This window comes from Netta rufina (genome assembly GCF_964035555.1).
Source record: "Netta rufina genome assembly, chromosome: 36".
In the NCBI taxonomy this organism is placed as follows: domain Eukaryota; kingdom Metazoa; phylum Chordata; class Aves; order Anseriformes; family Anatidae; genus Netta; species Netta rufina.
In genome coordinates this window covers 37,529-55,526 of record NC_140160.1, presented here as the reverse complement: position 1 = coordinate 55,526, position 17,998 = coordinate 37,529, and the positions used below count along the sequence as shown (strand labels likewise).

Here is a 17,998-nt window from a genome sequence, read left to right as displayed (position 1 = left end):
AAATCCCGTCGCCAAACTTGTCCTGACCTATTTGTGCAGGCACCAAAGAGCCGTTCGCTAACGAGCCGCTGTTAATTAGGATCCGCCGCCGGGCTCCGCTCCCCCCGCCGTGCAACCCAAGGGGCTTTTTTTGGGGGAAAAATCCTCAAATTTGGGATCTTCAGTTTTGATACCTTCCAATTTAGGATCTGGGGGGGGGGCAGCACCCCTCAAACTCTTGGATTTACCAGCGAAAACCCCGATTTCCCTTTATTTTACCCAAGAACGAGGCTGCTGCTTCTTCTCCTGCCGATTTTTTTGGGGAGAAAAACCTCCCTTTTGTTCTTTTGGGTATTTTTGGGGGGTTGTTTTTGTGTTTTTTTTTTGTTTTTTTTTTTTTTTTTTTTTGGGGCAGCGCCCGCCCTGCAGGTCGGGGCTTGCCGGGCTCAGCCCGCTCCGCCTGCCGTGAGCAGCTTCATTACCATTCAAAACCTCCGATTCTCACCCATTTTGGGGTGTTTTTTTCTTTTTCCGGGCCCCCCAAATCTCCCCGCCGCCGCCCCGAGGTCCTAATTAAGGCTGACGAGGTAAAGACCCCGCTTTTAATTAATCAAAGCAGGTTAATTGCGTCGCTCCGAGCCCGCTCCCCCCCCCTCTACACCCATTTAATGGATTTCTCTGCTTTTTGCCCCAAATCCAGAGCCGCCCCGTGATCCTGGACCCCGCTGACCCCGACCGGGGGCTGCTGTCGGACCCCCCCAGCGCATCCCCGCGGTAAGGTCGGTGATTTTGGGGGAATATCTCGAGATTTTGTGAATTGTGACCCAAAACAGGATCGGCTCCTTTCACTATTGTATTTTTTCCCCTTTTTTTCCCTCTTTTTTTCCCTTTTTCCCCTCCTTTTACACTAAAACCAATTAATGACGATCTCATCGCCCAGTAATTGGGATTATTTGGCGTTAACCGCCCCTAATTAGGCACAAAGTTGTGAACCTCTTAGCTAATTGCTCCACTAATTTCCCCTCCCACAGCCGGCCGGGGACGTTTTGGGTTCGTTTCCTGCCTTTTACCCATTTAGGACCAATTTTCAGGGAACGCGGAACTCAGCCCCTGCTTGAAGCAGGTGTTTTTGCCTGGCATCCCAAAATTTGGGGTGATTTTTGGGGGAAAAAAGCATGAAATAGGGCACGAGGCATTTGTGGTGTGCTGAGTGCGCTCCCGATCCGTTTTTTGGGCTGTTTTCACCCAAAATGAGTGCTTGGTGGTAGAATCTACAACCCGAGGCTCAGCAAAACCAGGAGCCGTGCCTTAAATCGTTCTTTTTAAGGGGAAATTTTCCCCGATGCCTGTTTTTTTTCCCCCGATTCCAGGCTAAGGCAGGGTTAAAGCCGTGGCCACGGGGGGAAAAACGCCAGAAATTGTAGCGCAATTTATCAAAAGCCGTGGTTAATAATTAAAAAACCTCGCCCTTCCCCCCTCGCGGCAGCTCCGGGCGCTTTGGGGCGTGCGGCTCGGAAAACCCAGCTCGGTAAATAGGCCCCGAGATAAAGCAGAAACCGCCCCGTTTCCCCCCAAAATTTTGGGGGCGTTTCGCAGCCACGCGTGGCGTTTGAGCCCTTTTCCTGGCGTTTTTACCCCCAAAATCACACGGGGTGTCGGGGTCATCCCACTCTCTGGATCGGCTCCTCGGTGCCGCGAGGCTCCCATGACTAAAATTAAAAATTATGGCTAAAATTTTTAAAAATATAACATATTTTTGGCTTTGAGAGCCAGCTAAAATTGTTAAAATTAAAAATTATGGCTAAAATGGTTAAAATTATTTTTTTTTTTCGCTCTGGGTGATCAAATTCTCCCCATCCCACGAGGAAATCCCCGGGGATGCGGCGCCAGGAATTGCCTGCTTCCCCCCCAAATTCTGGGGCATTTCTCACCAAAACGCATGGCGGCAACCCTAAATACAGGACCACAGTGGGGTGTTTGAACCCTTTTCCTGGCGTTTTTACCCCAAAAATCACGCTGGACATTGGGTTCATCCTGCTCCTTGGCGCTGGCTAAAATGGTTAAAATTAAAAATTACAGCTAAAATTAAAGAAATATATATATTTTTGGCTTCAGGAGCCAGCTAAAACGGTTTAAAATTTCAAAATATGGCTAAAATGGTTAAAATTAGTATTTTTTTTCGCTCTGGCTGATCAAATTCTCCCCGTCCCACGAGGAAATCCCTGGGGACGTGGCGCCGGACCCTGACCCCGCGCGGTGCCGGCCGCGGGCGTTCCTCTGCCCTTCGCCCCCGGGGAGCGCCCGGCCCCAAATCCGCCCCGGATCCGAGGGCAGAAAGCGGAAAAAAAAAATCAATTTTTCCGCCCGGCCGCGCCGGGAATGAGTTAATTCCCCCCATTTCTCCATCTGGAGACGGAGAGAATAGAGTAGGACCTACAATAACAGCGCTGGTTGTGTTTACGTGGTGGTTTTTTTTGGGGTCGAGCTCGGCGTTTTTGGCTCGCGAGCTGAGGGATTCGGCGTTGCCCAGCCAGCGGGGGGATTTTGGGGCCAGATCTCGCCGTTTTGGTTAAAGCAGCTCTCCGGGAGCGCGGGGCCTTCCCTGCTCGTCTTCGGGGGATTAGAGCAGATTATTTCGAGAGGGAGATTAGAGCAGCCCAGCGGGGCGGGTGCTCGCTGTTTTCCTGCATCCCCGCTGCCCGTTTTGGGGAGAAAAACGGGGATTTGGGCTGCAAAAATCGGCGTGAAGTGGTCCCGAACCCACCGAGGTAAGGGCCCGTTTGGGTTAAAATCCCTAAATCCGGTCATTTTCCGCGGGGTTCAGTCCCCACCAGGGGTTGCTCGGAAGGGGACGACGCGTGAGCTGCGAGGCGGAGCGATTTTGGGGCGAATCCGAGCGATTTTGGGGCGGATTTTGGGGCGAATTTTGGGGTTTCGCCTCCGGGGCGCGCTCAGCTGCCGCGCCTCCCCTGGATTAGCGCCGGGGTTGGGAAATTCGAGCCTTAAAGCCCCAAAAGGCGGCAGGGAAAGGCGTGGAACCGCCCCGTTAATCCCTCAGCACCCTTCATTAATCGCTAATTTAAGGGCAGGAGGCTCCGAACGCGTCCTCAAAGTCGCTGTATTGGGGTTTTTCCCCCCAAAAAAACGCCGGGATTTGGGAATTTGTCGCCGCCAGCGCGGCAGCGGGGCCCCGAGGTTTGGGGATGAGACTTTGGGGCCGAAATCCCCGGGGTTTTGTCCCCCCCCCCCGGGGTCAGCAGAGCTTCACGAGATGCCCTGGGGGTGCTTTTAGCCAATTCTGAGTCATTCCACCCCAAATTCATCACCGAAAAAAATCTTCTGGGACGTGCTCGGCCTGGGGGGGGAAGCTGACAAGAGGCTGAGAAAGGAGGGTAAAAAAAACAAAAACTGGGTACCCAAATTGGTGTTTTTTCCCCCCAGCATCGGTGTTTTGCGTCTTTTTTTTAATTTTGGGGGCAAATCCATGGGTTTTAGTAAAGGAGGGCTGCACCAAGAGCTTAATTCCCGATTTTTGGTAAATCCTCACTCCAGCCGGGGCTGCTCCTCGCAGAGGCTCGTTAGCCCTCCCCGTCTGCGTTTAATTAATGCTCTCAGGTATTGATTTAACACCCCCCCCTGCTCGCCAGATGCTGGCTGGCGGGGTAATTAGCGGGGATTAACGAGCTGCGCGCCCGACGGGGCAGCCTGGAGGGGACGCAGACAGATTAGGACTCGTCTGTCCGTCCCCATCCCACGGGGGGGGGGGCTTTTTTGGGGTCCCCAGACCCCCCTTTTTGGGGTGCCGAAGGGATCTGGTTTGCCGGGGGGCGATTTTTGGCGAGCCAAAACCCCCCTCGAAGCCAAAACCTCCCCGGCGCGTGCGGTTGGGGACGGTTTTAGGGGCTGCTCGGTGGCTTTGGGGGGACCCCAAAATGCAGATAAACGGGTGACCCCCCCAAATAACCCCCCCCAAAATCCCTCTGACCTCTTTTCTCCCTCTCCTTGGCAGGATGGCCGGGCAGAAGCGCCGGCGGGCGCCGGCGTGAGCGCGGCGGGCAGAGCCATGGGGCAACGGCGCGCCGGGCACGGCCACCCCCGGGCTTCGCCGGCCGCTCGCCGGCCCCCGGCGTGGCAACCATGAGCCCCCCCCCCGCGGCCACGCCACCCCTCGCCGGACGATGAGCGCCCACCGCCCGCCCCGGCACGACGACGGCGCCGGCGCCGCCACCGACCCGGCGTTTTGGGCGCAGAATGGAAACGGCGCCGCCGAAGCCGGCGCCCCCCGGCCGGTGCCGCCGGTGCTCCCCAAAATGGGGGTGCGCGCCCGCATCGCCGACTGGCCCCCAAAAAGAGAACCCGCGGCCGCCAGCCCGAGCCGAGAAGGGGGCCGGGAAGCGGCGGCGGCGGCGACCCCGCGGGGCGGCCCCGGTGGGCAGCAGCCACCCTTGGGTGGCGGCGGCGGCGGCGGCGGTGGGGGCGGCGTTTCGGGGCTCAAAGCCCTGCACCGCTTGGCCCGGCGGCGCTCCAAGGACGTGGAGTTCCAGGAGGGGTGGCCCCGTTCTTGTGGCCGTCCCCTGGTCCCCCTGCGGCACCGCAGCAGCAGCGAGGTGACGCTGAGCGAGTGCGACCCCGAGGAGGCGGCGGAGGCGCGGGGGGCCAAGCTGGCGGGGGCCGGGGGTTTGTTCCGCGAGTACGGCAGCACCTCGTCCATCGACGTGCAGGGCATCTCGGAGCAGAGCTTCTTCGCCATGCTCAACGAGTTCCGCAGCGGCGGAAAAAGCTCGGGGGGGGTCACGGTTTCTTCGGAGACCCCCCCGGGACCGTCTCCGGTGGCGCCGCGGGACGAGCCGGCGGCGCAGCCCAAGGAGAAAACGCGGAGGAAAGGGCCCAAGGGCGACGCCGGGGGCGAATCCATCTTCAGGAAGCTGCGGAGCGGCCGAAACGAAGGGGACGGAGGCGGCGGTGAGGAGGGGAGAGCGGCGGAGCCGGGCAAGGCGTGGGTTTGCCGGCGGAGCTTCGCCCACTACGACGTGCAGAGCATGCTCTTCGACCTCAACGCCGTGGCCGCCAACCGCGCCGTGGTGGCCCAGCGCCGAAACACCACCACGGGAGCCTCGGCGGCTTCGGCGGCCACCGCGCGGCCCGGCGGGCCGGATCCGGCCTTCGCCAGCACCGAGGACCTGAACGGCAAGGAGAACCTGGAGCACGACGTCGGGGATAACACCAGCAACGAGCTCCTGCTCAGCTGCCCCCATTTCCGCAACGAGATCGGCGGCGGGGGCGAGCGCAACGTCAGCTTCTCCAGGGCTTCGGGGGGCTCAATTGGTGGCAGCACGGTGGGCGACGGGGGGTTCCCGGAGCCCAGCCTCGACGCCCGGCCCACCAACGCCGGCATTTCGGTGCTGGAGGTGCCCAAGGAGCTGCAGAGGAACCCCAACCGGCTCAAGCACTACAGCGTCGAGCACGTGGACCTCGGCGCCCGCTACTACCGGGACCATTTCCACGGCAAAGGTGGGGACGCGGCGTCGCCGAAACGTTGCGGGGTGGTGACGTGGAGGTGCTCGGGGGGCTTCGAGACCACCCCAAAGCCTTTTTTTGAAGGGTTTGGGGTGCATCGCCGCTCGTTCCGTCCCGTTTGTGGGAATGGGAACGGGGGCGGCGTGGAACTGGGAGGTCTGGTGGGACTGGGTGGGGTGGAAGGTCCCACAAGTCGTCTGTCCCTACACCTCCTTCGTCCCCGTTTGCTTGCAGAGCACTCCAACTACTTCGGGGTGGACGAGAAGCTGGGCCCCGTGGCCGTCAGCATCAAGAGGGAGAAGCTGGAGGACCACAAGGAGCACGGCCCCCAGTACCAGTACAGGATCATCTTCCGGACCAGTGAGGTGCGTTGGCGCGCTCTTCGCCCCCTTGGGTGCCTTAAAACCAGTTCCTAAAGGGGCTGGGAGTGGGGCACACTTGTGGGTCCGTCCCCATCCTGTCATCGTTGTCCCCCCCGTCCCCATTTTGGGGCTGTCCCCATCCTGCTCGCCACCATCATCGTCCCCTTCTCAGGTCCTTCCCCATCCCATCATCACCACCGTTGTCCCCGTTGTTCCTATCCCGGATCCATCCCCATCCCATCATCACTGACCCCATCTTGGGGTCTCGTTCACCATTGTCCCCATCTCAGGTCCATCATCATCCTCATCGTTCCCCTCTTGGGCCTGTCCCCGTTGTTCTTGAGACCTTCCTTGTCCCATCATCATCCTCACCTTGGATCCATCCCATTGCCATCATCCTCATCATTGTCCCCACCTCGCATCTGTCCCCGTCCCGTTGTCCTAATCGTCATCCCCACCTTGGGTTCATCCCCATCCTGTTGTCCCCACCTTGGATCCGTCCCAATCCTATCATCCCCATCATCATCCTCACCTTGGGTCCATCCCCATCATCATCTTCACCTTGGATCTGTCCCCATCCCATTGTCCCCGTCATCGTCCCTACCTCGGGTCCATCCCCGTCCTATTGTCCCCACCTTGGATCCATCCCAATCCTATCATCCCCATCATCATCCTCACCTTGGATCCATCCCCATCCCATCCTTCTCATCGTCGTCTCCACCTCGGATCCATCCCATCACCCCCATCATCATCCCAGTATCATCCCCACCTTGGGTCCATCCCCATCCCATCATCCCATTATCATCCCAGTATCATCCCCACCTTGGCTCCATCCCCATCCCATCTTCCCCAGCTTGGGTCCATCCCAATCCTATCATCCCCATCATCATCCTCACCTCGGATCCGTCCCCATTCCATCCTTATCATCATCTCCACCTCAGATCCGTCCCCATCATCTTCGTCATCATCCTCTTATTGTTCCCACCTTGGCTCCATCCCCATCCCGTCATCCCCATCCCATCATCCCATTATTGTCCCCACCTTGGCTCCATCCCCATCATCATCCTCACCTTGAATCCGTCACCATCCTATTGTCCCCATCTTGGATCCATCCCCATCCCATCATCCCCATCATCATCCTCACCTCGGATCCGTCCCCATCCCATCCTTCTCATCATCATCTCCACCTCGGATCCATCCCATCATCCCATTATTGTCCCCACCTTGGATCCATCCCCATCCCATCATCCCATTATCATCCCATTATTGTCCCCACCTTGGATCCATCCCCATCCCATCACTCCCATCATCATCCCAGTATCATCCCCATCTTGGACCCATCCCCATCCCATTCTTCTCATCCTCTTGTCCCCATCCCATCACCCCCATCATCACCCCATTATAACCCCCACCTTGGGTCCATCCCTATCCCATCATCCCCATCCTTATCCCATTATTGTCCCCTCATTGGCTCCATCCCCATCCCATCATCCCATTATTGTTCCCACCTTGGGTCCGTCCCCATCCCATCATCCCATTATCATCCCATTATTGTCCCCTCATTGGCTCCATCCCCATCCCATCATCCCCATCCCATCATCCCCATCCCATCATCCCCATCCCATCATCCCATTATTGTCCCCACGTTGGGTCTATCCCCATCATCATCCTCACCTTGAATCTGTCACCATCCCATCGTTCCCTCCTTGGGTCCATCCCCATCCCATCATCCCATTATCGTCCCCACCTTGGGTCCATCCCCATCCCATCATCCCCATCATCATCCTCACCTCGGATCCGTCCCCATCCCATCCTTCTCATCATCATCTCCACCTCGGATCCATCCCATCATCCCATTATCATCCCATTATTGTCCCCACCTTGTGTCCATCCCCATCCCATCCTTCTCATCCTATTGTCCCCACCTTGGATCCGTCCCCATCCCATCATCCCCATCATCATCCCAGTATCATCCCCATCTTGGACCCATCCCCATCCCATCCTTCTCATCCTCTTGTCCCCATCCCATCACCCCCATCATCACCCCATCATCACCCCCACCCTGCGCCCATCCCCACCCCTCTCCCCTCCCCTCCCCATGCCCCCCCCCCGGCTCACCCACCCCCTTTTTCACCCCGTAAAGCTCACCACCCTGCGCGGCTCCATCCTGGAGGACGCCACCCCCACCGCCACCAAGCACGGCACGGTGCGGGGGCTCCCGTTGAAGGACGCCCTGGAGTACGTCGTCCCCGAGCTCAACATCCACTGCCTGCGCCTGGCCATGAGCACCCCAAAAGTCACCGAGCAGCTCCTCAAGCTCGACGAGCAAGGGGTGAGCGGGATCTGGGGGTCTCGGGGGGCGGGCGAGGGGTCCCGGTGACAAATATCCCCCGGTGGTGGCCCCCATCACGGTGGTGCCGCGGCAACTGGTGGTGATTTGTGCGTTTTTGACCCTAAATCTCTTGGTCGCCTTCTTGGCTTGACGATCCATGGGGTTGGGGTGGGAGGGGGGGATACGTGGCCCCCTTTTTGGGGTGCTGACCCCCTCCCCGCAGCTCTGCCGGCGGCACAAGGTGGGCATCCTGTACTGCAAAGCCGGGCAGAGCTCGGAGGAGGAGATGTACAACAACGAGGACGCGGGGCCGGCCTTCGAGGAGTTCCTCTCGCTGCTGGGGGAGAAAGTTTGCCTCAAAGCCTTCAGCAAGTACGCCGCGCAGCTGGACACCAAAAGTGAGCGACGGGGACGGATTTTTTGGGGTTCTCCTCAAAATTTGGGGCTTCGATTGAGGATTTGGGGTTGCCCAAATCCTTGACTGCCTGTTTTCCCCCCCCCGCAGCCGACTCGACGGGCACCCACTCGCTCTACACCACCTACCAGGACTACGAGATCATGTTCCACGTCTCCACCATGCTGCCCTACACCCCCAACAACCGGCAGCAGGTACCCCAAAACCCCCCCCCGAGGCTCCACACCTCATCCGTTTGTCCTTCCGTCCCTCATACACCCCCCCTTTTTTAAATTTTTTTGGCTTCTTCTCCCCCCTCGCCAGCTGCTGAGGAAGAGGCACATCGGCAACGACATCGTCACCATCATCTTCCAAGAGCCCGGCGCCCTGCCCTTCACCCCCCAAAACGTCCGATCGCACTTCCAGCACGTCTTCATCATCGTCCGAGCCCACAGCCCTTGCACCGATAACGTCTGCTATAGGTGAGCCCCCCCCCGGGTGACCCCATCTCACCCTCCAAATCCCCCCCACCGCGCTTTGGGGTCAAATTTTGGGGGCGTTTTCTCCCCCCCGAGAGGTTTCTCCCCCTACTCCTTCTTCCTCAAAGTGCTCCGAGGACCCCTAAATCATTTTCTGCTTCGCCTCCCCCAAGCGTGGCCGTGACCCGGTCCAAAGACGTGCCCCCCTTTGGCCCCCCCATCCCCAACGGCGTCACCTTCCGCAAGTCCGACGTCTTCCGAGACTTCTTGCTGGCCAAGGTGATCAACGCGGAGAACGCCGCCCACAAGTCGGACAAATTCCACACCATGGCCACCCGCACGCGGCAGGAGTACCTCAAGGACCTGGCCGAGAACTGCGTCACCAACACGCCCATCGATTCGGCCGGGAAGTTCAACCTCATCTCCTTGGCCTCCAAAAAAAAGGAGAAGACCAAAGCCCGGGCGGGCGCCGAGCAGCACAGCGCCGGGGCCATCGCCTGGCGCGTCTCCGCTCAGGATTTCGCTCGCGGGGCCGAGATCTCCTGCGCCTTGGGCATCTCCAACGAGTTCGTGGTGCTGCTCGACCTGGCCGCCAAGGAGGTGGTCTTCAACTGCTTCTGCGGGGACGTCATCGGCTGGACCGCCGACGCCTCCACCCTCAAGATCTTCTACGGCCGCGGCGACCACATCTTCATCCGGGCGGCCGAGGGCGGCCCCGAGGACGTCAAGGAGATCGTGCAGAGGTTGAAGGTGAGCGTCTTGGGGTCGTGGAGCTCTTCCATCCTCGTGGAGGAGGAGATTTGGGGTCGTGAAGCTCCCTCGTCCTCATGGAGGAGGAGATTTGGGACCTTGGAGCTCCTCCATGAGGATGGAGGAGGAGATTTGGGGCCGTGGAGCTCTTCCATCCCCGTGGAGGAGGAGATTTGGGGTCGTGAAGCTCCCTTGTCCTCATGGAGGAGGAAATTTGGGGTCATGGAGATCCCTTGTCCTCATGGAGGAGGAAATTTGGGGCTGTGGAGCTCTTCCATCCTCATGGAGGAGGAAATTTGGGTTGAGTTGGGTTGGGTTGAGTTGGGTTGCGTTGCGTTGGGTTGGGTTGCGTTGAGTTGGGTTGGGTTGGGTTGCGTTGAGTTGGGTTGGGTTGCGTTGAGTTGGGTTCGGTTGCGTTGAGTTGGGTTGAGTTGAGTTGTGTTCGGTTGCGTTGGGTTGAGTTGGGTTGAGTTGTGTTGGGTTGTGTGAGTTGGGTTGGGTTGAGTTGGGTTGGGTTGAGTTGAGTTGGGTTGAGTTGAGTTGGGTTCGGTTGGGTTGAGTTGGGTTTGGTTGAGTGGGGTTGGCTTGAGTTGGGTTCCTTTCGGCGCGCGTCAACGGCGACGAGTGGCCGTGCCCTTCTTGCAGGTGACGACGGCGGGCTGCGAGACGGTGGACATGACCTTGAGGCGCAACGGGCTGGGCCAGCTGGGTTTCCACGTCAAATACGACGGCACGGTGGCCGAGGTGGAGGATTACGGCTTCGCCTGGCAGGCCGGGCTGCGGCAGGGCAGCCGCCTGGTGGAGATCTGCAAGGTGGCCGTGGTGACCCTCAGCCACGAGCAGATGATCGACCTCCTGCGCACCTCCGTCACCGTCAAGGTGGTCATCGTCCCGCCCCACGAGGACGGGGCGCCACGCAGGTGAACCCCCCATCCCGCTCCTCGTTACGGCTTTTTGGGGTTTTGCTGCTGGAGAAATTCAGGGCCGGGTTCCCACCGGGGTGTTTTTTGGGACTGGGTTCCCACCAGGGTGTTTTTTTGGGGCCGGGTTCCCACCGGGGTGTTTTTTTGGGGCCAGGTTCCCACCACGGTGTTTTCTGGGGCTCAGTTCCCACCACGGTGTTTTCTGGGGCCGGGTTCCCACCAGGGTGTTTTTTGGGGCTGGGTTCCCACCACGGTGTTTTTTGGGGCCGGGCTCCCCGGGGTATTTTTGGGGCCTCGGCTTCCAGGGTGATTTTTGGGGCTGAGCTCCCCCAAGGCATTTTTTGGGGCTTAGCTACCCGGGGCGTTTTTGGGGCTGGATTCCCACCGGGGTGTTTTTTGGGGCTGGGATCCTCCAGGGCGCTTTTGGGGCCGGGCTCCCCGGGGCATTTTTGGGGCCTCGGCTTTCAGGGTGATTTTTGGGGCTCAGCTCCCCCAAGGCACTTTTTGGGGGCTCAGCTCCTCAGGGCATTTTTGGGGCCTCAGCTTCCAGGGCACTTTTAGGGCTCTGCTCCCCAGGGGCACTTTTGGGGGACTCTGCTCCCTGGGGTGTTTTTGGGGGCTCCCCGGGACATTTTGGGGCTCAGCCCCTGGGGCAAATCGGGATCTCCGAGGTGTGCACGGAGACAGAATTGCCATCAGGGACCCCGTTCCCATCCCCTCCATCCTTACAAACCCTAATTAGAGCAATTAAGGCTGGTTTAATGACAGGATTTGGAGGCTAGCCCCCCTCAATCCCCCATCCCTGCAGAATTTCGGGGACGGGGGCTATTTTGGGTCTCATTCAACAACCAAAGGGGCCGGGATCTTCAAGGGGGGGTCGTCCCCGTCCCCAAATCCCCAAATCCTTGTGTCCTTTTAGGGGCTGGGCCGAATCGGTGGAGCTGAGCAGCTCCGAACCCAAAGGCGAAGCCGACAGCGGGCGACCCCCTTACCGCAGCAGCTCGGGGTGGCAGTGGAGCGGCCCCGCGTCCCACAACGCCCCCCCCCCGGCCACCGCTGGCCACGGGCAACCCCTCGGTGGCAGCAGGGCCACCAAACAGCCCCCGGTGTCCTACCGCGAGGTGCAGCCCCCGCACGCCAAGAGGTGAGGACGAGGGATTTTGGGGGGGGGGAAGCTTTGGGGCTTTTGGGGGGCGTTTTGGGGGTGCCGTGACCCCCCTTTTTCTCCTCGCCCCGATACCCCAGACCCGTCAGCTTCCCCGAAAGCCCCCACCCCAATGCCTCGACGCCGGTCGGAGCCGAGAGGTCGCAGCCTTACCGGCAACCCTCGGGGAGCTTCTCGGCGCCTGCCACCGCCACCTACGCTCGCTATAAACCCTCTCCGGAAAGGTTTGTGGGCTCCGCGCCCCCCCTTAAAAAAAAAATAAAAAATCACCACTTTTTCCCTTTTATGGGATGGCCCCAAAACGAGGAGAAAAGCCCCAAATGCCACTCGTTGTCCCCCTTAGGTACGCGGCCCCGCAGCGGGCGCTGCTGCCCTTCGAGCCCCACGGTGGCCACGATGTCCCCTCCAGCGGAGATTCGTCCTCGGGGGGGCTCAGCAGCCACGAGAGCACCATGGAGAGGCACAAACCTGGTGAGAAAAATGTTTTTGGGGGGGGCAAAGGCAGGAAAACCCATCCTGGGGGGCGCAAAACCCAACCCGGGGGGATAAAAATCCAGCTTGGGGTGCGCAAAATCTGGCTCAGGGGTGCAAAACCTGGCTTGGGGGGGGGAAAACCATCCCTGGGGGGGCAAAACCCAACCTGGGGGGGCACAAAACCCGGCTTGGGGGTGCAAAACTCAACCCAGGGGGGGCAAAACCCCTCCTGGGGGGCGCAAAACCCGGCTTGGGGATGCAAAAATCCAACCTGGGGGGGCAAAACCCATCCCAGAGGGCGCAAGACCCCTCCTGGGGGGGGCAAAACCCATCCCAGGGGGCACAAAACCCCTCCTGGGGGGGGCAAAACCCAACCTGGGGGGACAAAACCCATGCCGGGGGGGCGCAAAACCCATCCCAGGGGGGCAACACCCATCTTGGGGTGCACAAAATTTGGCTTGGGGGGGCAAAACCCAACCGGGGGGGGGCAAAACCCATCAGGAGGGGGCACAAAACCCAACCTGGGGGGGGCAAAACTCATCCTGGGGGGCGCAAAACCCAAACTGGGGGGGCAAAACCCAACCAGGGGGGCAAAACCCAACTGGGCTGGCGCCAGAACCGCCCCCAAATATTTTGGGGACAAGGGACCCGGGCTGGGGGGGGTGGCCCCGGTGCCCCCCCCCCCATTTTGGTGACACCGGGGGGGGGTTTTGGGACTCGTTGCAGAGCCGCTGTGGCACGTGCCCGCCCCGTCCAGGCTGGGGGGCAAGCGGGCCAGCAGGCAGGAGGCCACGGGCAAGGACTCGCCCAGCCGGCACCCAAAGGTGAGGGGCCGTCACCCTGGGGGGCTGGGGAACCCCCCCAGTGCCTTGGGGGGGGGCTCTGGGACCCCAAATTTAATTTTGGGGTACCCCAAGCCCTTTGGGAGGGGCTCTGGGACCCCAAAGCTTGATTTTAAGGGGGGCTCTGGGACCCCAGATTTAATTTTGGGGCACCCCAAGCCCTTTGGGGGGGGGCTCTGGGACCCCCCAGCTTCATTTTGGGGCACCCTCAGTGCTTTTGGGGGGGCTCTGGCACCCCAAATTTAATTTTGGGGTACACCCAGTCCCTTGGGGGGGGGCTCTGGGACCCCACATTTAATTTTGGGGCACCCCCAGTCCCTTGGGGGGGGGCTCTGGGACCCCAGCTTCATTTTGGGGCACACTCAGTGCTTTGGGGGGGCTCTGGGACCCCAAATTTAATTTTGGGACACCCTCAGCCCCTTGGGGGGGGCTCTGGTACCCCAGATTTAATTTTGGGGCACCCTCACTGCTTTTGGGGGGGCTCTGGGACCCCCCCAGTTTCATTTTGGGACACCCCCAGATCCCTTGGGGGGGGCTCTGGGACCCCCCAGCTTCATTTTGGGGCACACTCAGTGCTTTTGGGGGGGCTCTGGGACCCCAGATTTAATTTTGGGGCACCCCAAGCCCTTTGGGGGGGGCTCTGGGACCCCAGATTTAATTTTGGGGCACCCTCGCTGCTTTTGGGGGGGCTCTGGGACCCCCCAGCTTCATTTTGGGGCACCCCAAGCCCTTTGGGGGGGGGGCTCTGGGACCCCAAAATTAATTTTGGGGCACCCTCAGTCCCTTGGGGGGGGGCTCTGGGACCCCACATTTAATTTTGGGGCACCCCCAGTCCCTTGGGGGGGGCTCTGGGACCCCCCAGCTTCATTTTGGGGCACCCCAAGCCCTTTGGGGGGGGGCACTAAGACCCCCCCATCTTCATTTCCCCCCTCCCCAAACCCTTTTTATGCCCTCAACCCCCCCCAATCTTCATTTTACCCCCCCCAATCTTCCTTTTACCCCCCCCCAACCCCCTTTTTTCACCCCCTAAGCCCCCCCAGGGCTCCTTTTCACCCCCTCCAAGCCCTTTTTTAGGGCTGGGGGGCGGCTTTAGGAGCCCCCCCCTCACACTTTTTCCCCCCCCCCCCAAACCCTTTTTATGCCCTCAACACCCCCCAATCTTCATTTTACCCCCCCCAAACCCCATTTTTTCACCCCCTAAGCCCCCCCAGGGCTCCTTTTCACCCCCCTCCAACCCCTTATTTAGGACTGGGGGGGGGTCTAGGAGCCCCCCCCTCACTTTTTGCCCCCCCAACCCCTTTTAATGCTTTCAACCCCCCCCCCAATCTTCCTTTTACCCCCACCAACCCCCTTTTTTCACCCCCTAAGCCCCCCCAGGGCTCCTTTTCACCCCCTCCAAGCCCTTATTTAGGGCTGGGGGGGGTTTAGGAGCCCCCCCCTCACTTTTTGCCCCCCCCCAACCCTTTTTATGCCCTCAACCCCCCCCAATCTTCCTTTTACCCCCCCAACCCCCATTTTTTCACCCCCTAAGCCCCCCCCAGGGCTCCTTTTCACCCCCTCCAACCCCTTTTTTAGGGCTGGGGGGGGGGTCTGGGAGCCCCCCCCTCACTTTTTGTCCCCCCCCCCAGCCTGAAGCCCCCTACTCCAGCCACTCGAGCAGCAACACCCTCTCCAGCAACGCCTCCAGCAGCAGCCACGACGAGCGCTGGTTCGACCCCCCCGACCCCCCCGACCCCGACCCCCAAATCTCCAAAGGGGGCGGGGGCGGCGGGGGGGGGGCTTCCAGCGACAGCGGCATCGACGCCCCCCTCTACGCCCCCAAATCTTCCCGGCCGGCCGCCCCCCCCCCAGAGGGAAAAAATCCCCAAAGGGTACGGGGAGGAGGAGCCCCCCCCCGCCAAGGGCTACCAGCGGCCCAGGGGCTGCTTGCCGCCCCCCCCCCGCCGCCAGCCCCGACCCCTTCAAGCAAGCCAGGTAATGAGACCCCCCCCCCCAGACCCCCCCCAAATTCCTTTTGACCCCCCCCCCCAAATCCCCTTTGACCCCCCCCCCAAATCCCTTTTGACCCCCCCGAATCCCCTTTGACCCCCCCATTGACCCCTTTGACCCCCCCGAATCCCCTTTGACCCCCCCCCTTTGACCTCCCCTGATCCCTTTGACCCCCCCTGAACCCCCCTTTGACCCCCCCCAAATCCCCCTTTGACCCCCCCAACCCCCTTTGACCCCCCCAAATCCCCTTTGACCCCCCGACCCCCTTTGACCCCCCCCTTATTTTTATTTTATTTATTTTGTTTTATTTATTTCATTTTATTTTATTTTATTTTATTTTATACATTTTAATTTAATTTAACTTCAACTTTTTTATTTATTTTTTATTTTATTAATTTATTTTTTTAATTTTAATTTAATTTTAACTTTCTTTTTTATTTTTTTATTTTATTATTTTTTTAAAAAAATAATTTTAATTTAATTTTAATTTATTTTATTTTTTATGTATTTTTTATTTAATTTATTTTTTATTTTATTAATTTTTTATTTTTAAAAATTTTAATTTTAATTTAATTTTGATTTAATTAATTTTTTTTTTTTTTTAATTTTTTTTTTCCTGCAGCTCCCGGGGGGGTCCCAAAGGCCCCGCGGAGCCCCCCCGCCCCCCCGGCTCCTTCCAGCTCTCCGCCTCCGTCCCCAAATCCTTTTTCTCCAAGCAGCCCCGGCAGGACCAAACCCGGCTGGAAACGGGGCGACGACCCCCCCGCCCGCCCCACAGCCTTCCCCGACCCCAAAAAGTAAGGGGGGACCCCACGGGGGGGGCTCAGCTGGGACCCTACAGGACGTAGGAGGGGGTTGGGGGGGGTTACCGGGGGGTGGGTGATTCGGTTTTGGGGTTCAAAGTGGTGAAAGGGCTTTGTGCACCCCAAAAAATCCCCTATAAATCTCCTGAGAGCTCTCTGCACCCCATAAATCCCCCAAGAGCTTCGTGCACCCCAAAAATCCCATCCCCTAAATCCCCAAAGAGCTTCATACACCCCATAAATCCCCCATGAATCCCCCAAAGAGCTTTGTGCACCCCATAAATCCCCCATAAACCCCCCAAAAAGCTTCATACACCCTAAATCCCACCCCATAAATCCCCCAAAGAGCTTTGTGCACCCCATAGATCCCCTATAAATCTCCTTAAAGCTTTCTGCACCCCAAAAATCCCCCAAGAGCTTCGTATACCCCCTAAATCCCCTATAAGCTTCCCGAGAGCTTTGTGCACCCCGTAAATCCCCCAAAGAGCTTCATGCACCCCAAAAATCCCATCCCATAAATCCCCCAAAGAGCTTTGTACACCCCATAAGTACCCCATAAATACCCCATAAATACCCCATAGCCCCCCCAAAGAGCTTCATACGCCCCATAAATCCCCCATAAATCCCCCAAAGAGCTTCATACACCCCCTAAATCCCACCCCATAAATCCCCCAAGAGCTTTGTGTACCCCATAAACCCCCCAAGAGCTTTCTGCACCCATAAACCCCCCAAGAGCTTCGTGCACCCCAGAAATACCCCATAAATACCCCATAAATACCCCATAACCCCCCCAAAGAGCTTCATACACCCCATAAATCCCCCATAAATCCCCCAAAGAGCTTCATGCACCCCAAAAATCCCATCCCATAAATCCCCCAAAGAGCTTTGTGCACCCCATAAATCCCCCCTAAATCCCCCAAGAGCCTCATACATCCCATAAGTCCCCCCTAAATCCCCCCTAAACCCCTCAAAGAGCTTCATACACCCCCTAAACTCCCCCCCGGGGGTCCCTTTTTGGGGTCTGACCCCAAAAAAAAACCCCATTGCAGGCAGGTGGACGCGGGCACCAAGAACGTTTTCGGGCAGCCGCGGCTGCGGGCGTCGCTGCGGGACCTGCGCTCCCCCCGCAAACCCTACAAATCCACCGTGGAGGCCGACCTCAAAAAACTCATCCTGATGGACAGCGCCGGCCCCGAACCCGAGCGGGACACGGTGAGCGACCCCAAAACCCCCCCCCCCCAAAAAAAAATTTAAAAAAAAAATTTTAAAAAAATCTTAAAAAACGACGAAAAAAAAGCGCAAAAACCTAAAATCGCCGTTTTTTCGCCCCAAAAAGTCGCCCCCCAAGGGGTTGCAGAGGACGCTGTCGGATGAGAGCCTCTGCGGGGGGCGGCGGGAGGGGGCCGCCGCCCCCGACCCCCCCTCGGCCGCCACCTTCCCCTCCTGCACCCTCCCCGGCCGCCGGCAGCACCCGGGCAGCCTCCCCGAGAAAAAATGTAAGTTTGGGGGTTTTCCCCTTTTTCCCCCTTTTTTTCCCTTTTCCCCCCTTTTTTCCCCTTTTTTTCCATTTTTCCCCATTTTTTTTCCTTTTTTCCCCCTTGTTTTCCCCTTTTTTTCCCCTTTTCCCCATTTTTTTCCTTTTTTCCCCTTTTTTCCTTCCCCTTTTTTTCCTTTTTCCCCTTTTTTCCTTTTTTTCCCCTTTTTTCCTTTCTCTTTTCCTTTCTCTTTTCCTTTTTCCCTTTATCCACCTTTTTCCCCTTTTCCCCTATTTCCCCCTTTTTTTCCCTTTCCCCCGTTCTTTCCCCTTCCCCCCCTTCCCCCTTTTTTTTCATTTTCCCACTTTTTTCCCATTTTTTCCCACTTTTTCCCCTTTTTTTCCATTTTTCTCACCTTTTTTCCCCTTTTTTCTTCCCGTTTCCCCCCCTTTTTTCCCTTTTCTCCCCTTTTTTCCCCTTCCCCCTTTTTTCCCCCTTTTTCCCCCCGTTTTTT

General features: G+C 58.5%; 1 protein-coding gene across 1 annotated transcript; it reads left to right on the top strand.

Annotated features, from left to right (window-relative positions):
• Window positions 1–473: 473 nt before the first annotated feature.
• SIPA1L3 (signal induced proliferation associated 1 like 3) lies at window positions 474–17,501 on the top strand (the record flags this gene model as incomplete). Its single annotated transcript, XM_084304175.1, has 18 exons — window positions 474–566; window positions 680–758; window positions 3,989–5,490; window positions 5,731–5,861; window positions 8,002–8,190; window positions 8,414–8,588; window positions 8,696–8,799; window positions 8,909–9,066; window positions 9,237–9,813; window positions 10,459–10,733; window positions 11,656–11,880; window positions 11,982–12,125; window positions 12,245–12,372; window positions 13,102–13,199; window positions 14,846–15,191; window positions 15,829–16,003; window positions 17,059–17,221; window positions 17,346–17,501. Coding segments are annotated over exons 3-18 (4,377 nt in total), but the record flags the coding sequence as incomplete, so codon positions are not given.
• Between the last annotated feature and the right edge of the window lie 497 nt (window positions 17,502–17,998).